General features: G+C 40.0%; 1 protein-coding gene across 3 annotated transcripts in view; it reads right to left on the bottom strand.

The window, feature by feature from the left end:
• Positions 1-767: 767 nt before the first annotated feature.
• LOC133657627 (receptor-type tyrosine-protein phosphatase epsilon-like) overlaps positions 768-3,441 on the bottom strand; it is an 87,230-nt gene continuing 84,556 nt past the window's right edge. For all 3 annotated transcript variants that reach the window (XM_062059187.1, XM_062059189.1, XM_062059188.1), the window contains exons 21-22: positions 2,405-2,540; positions 768-2,331 (exon numbers count right to left, since the gene is read on the bottom strand). In XM_062059187.1, the coding sequence (XP_061915171.1) occupies positions 2,257-2,331; positions 2,405-2,540 (211 nt within the window). In that variant the 3' untranslated portion in view covers positions 768-2,256. The remainder of the gene's footprint in view (positions 2,332-2,404; positions 2,541-3,441) is intronic.

Raw genomic sequence — 3,441 nt, 5'->3', positions numbered from 1 at the left:
CGTACCGGTATTCAATAGCTTGGACCTTAAATCCTACTGAATAGCTCTTTATCTTTTTTCCTTTGTGCGATTGCAAACTACTGAAATCAGCTTCCTCCATTTTGAAAATGAGGACAGGTAAAGCGTCACTCGTGACGTAACGAATTGACCCGGCGGAAGTTCTAGACATATGCTAAATATTTTGCGAAACGAGTTTGACCCGGCGAAAATTATAGACATGCAATAATAAAATTAATATTTTGCGAAACGAATTTGATCCGGCGTTAATAATGAACCGGCGATAAGGCCAAGCATGCGTTAATTATTTTGAGAAACGAGTTTGACCCGGCAGTAATTCTAGACGTGCGAATACTATATTCCCTGCGCCAATTCAAGGAAATACGGTATATATATATATTTATTTTATTATACATATAAAAAAAATAAATACTTGAATTTCAGTGCCCCGGAGGCTATCCAGTAGATGGCAGTATTGTCCTGTTTAAGAGTGTCACAACATTGCCGTTTACGGCAGACAAACTGCTTTACGGTAGACGAAAACGTGACTGCTGTTGTTGTGTGTTGTTACGGACGATAATGAAACTGCCTAACGATACACCCACATAAGAAACCAAGAACTCGCCCTCGATCATTCTACAGTTATAATGTGACTGGGCAGGCACGCTGTTTATATCGTGGGAAAGCGGACGTGAAAACAGACTGTCGCCGCTGTCTCCACTCAGGTCCGCATTGAGCTGGAGGGGGCGTGGCCTCCAGCTCCGGCTGAATTCCGGGAGTTTATCGGGAGAAAATGTCTTCCGGGAGGTTATCGGGAGAGGCGCTGAATTCCGGGAGTCTCCCGGTAAAACCGGGAAGGTTGGCAAGTATGGTTTAGTGTCTTAAACCATCAGGAATGTGAATACCTCCCCCACTTGTTCCTTATCAGTGTTGCAAGGGGGAGAGAGGGGGGCTTTCTTTGTGTGCAAGGAGTTGGCTTTTCCGTTTGGATGTCAGATCAACTAGAGTCGCCGATATGAATGTATTAGTTAAGTTGATCTCGTAAAGCTTTAGTAAAACTTGAAAATATTCCAATTCTGTCTTGATGGTCCTTCTTACTCAGCATATATGTTATCGAAAGAACTAGGGATTGACCAGTAACTTAGATTCTCTGGGGAGGAAGAGTTGGTCAGACGTAACACCACTCAAGCATGTAAACAATTGCAAATATGTTCGCAGACATTCACTCCGTCCTGTTTTGCACGGGTAAAGCTATTCAATATTTTCAAGTAAAACTGAAAAAAAAAATTGGATAATTTAATCCTAAATGCTTGCTTATATTACAATATGTTTTTTTATGCAAAATGTAAAAAGTGTTACTGTTAGAATAATTGTTTCTAAATTATCACAAAAACTTTGTATTACATTGAGTTCCTGACAAGAAGACAAAAGCTGTCTTTGAAACCTACCAAGAGTAAGGCTCGTAAAACTCCACTGTGTAGGGGGCGGGGGGAAGCAAGATAAAGGTGTTCCTGTTTTCTCTCATGTATGGTAATCAACAGAACGATATTGTTCTAACCCAAGGACTTCAAAACGGAGAGAACCAAGGATCTGCCCAATTTCCAGACGACCTCTTTTTGAACTATTTTAAAGTTAAAGTACCAATGATTGTCACACACACACTACGTGTGGCGAAATTATTCTCTGCATTTGACCCATCACCCTTGATCACCCCCTGGGAGGTGAGGGGAGCAGTGGGCAGCAGCGGTGGCCGCGCCCGGGAATCATTTTTGGTGATTTAACCCCCAATTCCAGCCATTGATGCTGAGTGCCAAGCAGGGAGGTAATGGGTGCCATTTTTATAGTGGTATGACTCGGCCGGGGTTTGAACTCACAACCTACCCATCTCAGGGCGGACACTCTAACCAGTAGGCCACTGAGTAGGTAAACGACCTCTTCTTTTGAACTATTCTGTAAACAAAGGCAACGCTGTTTACGACCCACTTCCCTCTGGAAGTGGAAGCGGTGGTCAGGTGGTCGGAGAAAGTCGAATAAAGAAGGAGAAGTGCAATCTTTTGGGGGAGCGTGCTGGAGACTGGTACAAGAGTACAGTGTGTCCAGGCGTTTCTCCTCAATTGAGTCCAAATTGAATTCTGTCTCTGTTAAATTCTTTGCCTCTTGTCTTGTTTAATAGATGTCATCAGTGTTTGAACCTGACAGTTACCTTATAAAAACATACATTCCAAAACAACAGTTGCATAATCTGACGGAGGTCGAGCGCTACTTAAAGTTGGCGTAGTCGGAGAAGATGTCCACAAAATCCTGCACCACTCGGTAGCAGAAGTCGTACTGCTCCTGGAGACAAAAAAACACAGAAGAAGACAGAAGTAAGGTTTTGTACGGGCCAGAAAGGAGGACATTAGCGTACCACGGTCTGGACCATATGCGGCCTCTGCATGCGTAAACTCTTGACGGTCTGGAAGACGTCCAGGAGGCCTTCGGCCTTCACCCTCTCCAGGATGTTACTGAGGGCGATGAAGGTGCCCGTCCGACCCGCGCCGGCACTGATGGACGATAACAATGGCAGCCATGTCACATAATATCATAGGATGCCACCTGTCAGGTTCAAACACTGATGACATCTATTAAACAGACAAAGAAGCTTTCCACGTGCAAGATTGAATCTATTTCAAAAAAAGTTATTTAATAAGAAGCCAAAAAGTGCAAAAACAATAATGTTCGTGTTGGAGGAGTTGTGAATGAATGAAATATGAAATCCGTGCTGCAGTCTGCAGGTGTACCTAATGTTGTGGCCCTGCATTCATTCACAACTCCTCCAACACGAACATTATTGTTTTTGCACTTTTTGGCTTCTTATTAAATAACTTTTTTAAATACATTCAATCTTGCACGTGGAAAGTTTAAGTGTGGGCTTTAGTCATACTTGCCAACCTTGAGACCTCCAATATCGGGAGGTGGAGGGTGTGGTGGGGGCTTGGTCGGGGGTCAGGGGCTTGGGGGAGGGGGCGTGGTTGGGGGCGTGGTTATTTACAGCTAGAATTCACCAACTCGAGTATTTCATATATATTTCATATATATATATATATATATATATATATATATATATATATATATATATATATATATATATATATATGAAATACTTGACTTTCAGTGAATTCTAGCTATATATATATATATATATATATATATATATATATATGTATGAAATACTTGACTTTCAGTGAATTCTAGCTATATATATATATATATATGTATATATGTACATATATATATATATATATATATATATATATATATATATATATGTATGAAATACTTGACTTTCAGTGAATTCTAGCTATATATATATATATATATATATATATATATATATATATATATATATATATATATATATATATATATATATATATATATATATATATATATATATATATATAT

Source organism: Entelurus aequoreus, linkage group LG09 (assembly GCF_033978785.1).
Source record: "Entelurus aequoreus isolate RoL-2023_Sb linkage group LG09, RoL_Eaeq_v1.1, whole genome shotgun sequence".
Lineage (NCBI taxonomy): Eukaryota > Metazoa > Chordata > Actinopteri > Syngnathiformes > Syngnathidae > Entelurus > Entelurus aequoreus.
The sequence above is the reverse complement of the archived record's forward strand: the minus strand, read 5'-3'. Positions and strand labels throughout refer to the sequence as shown.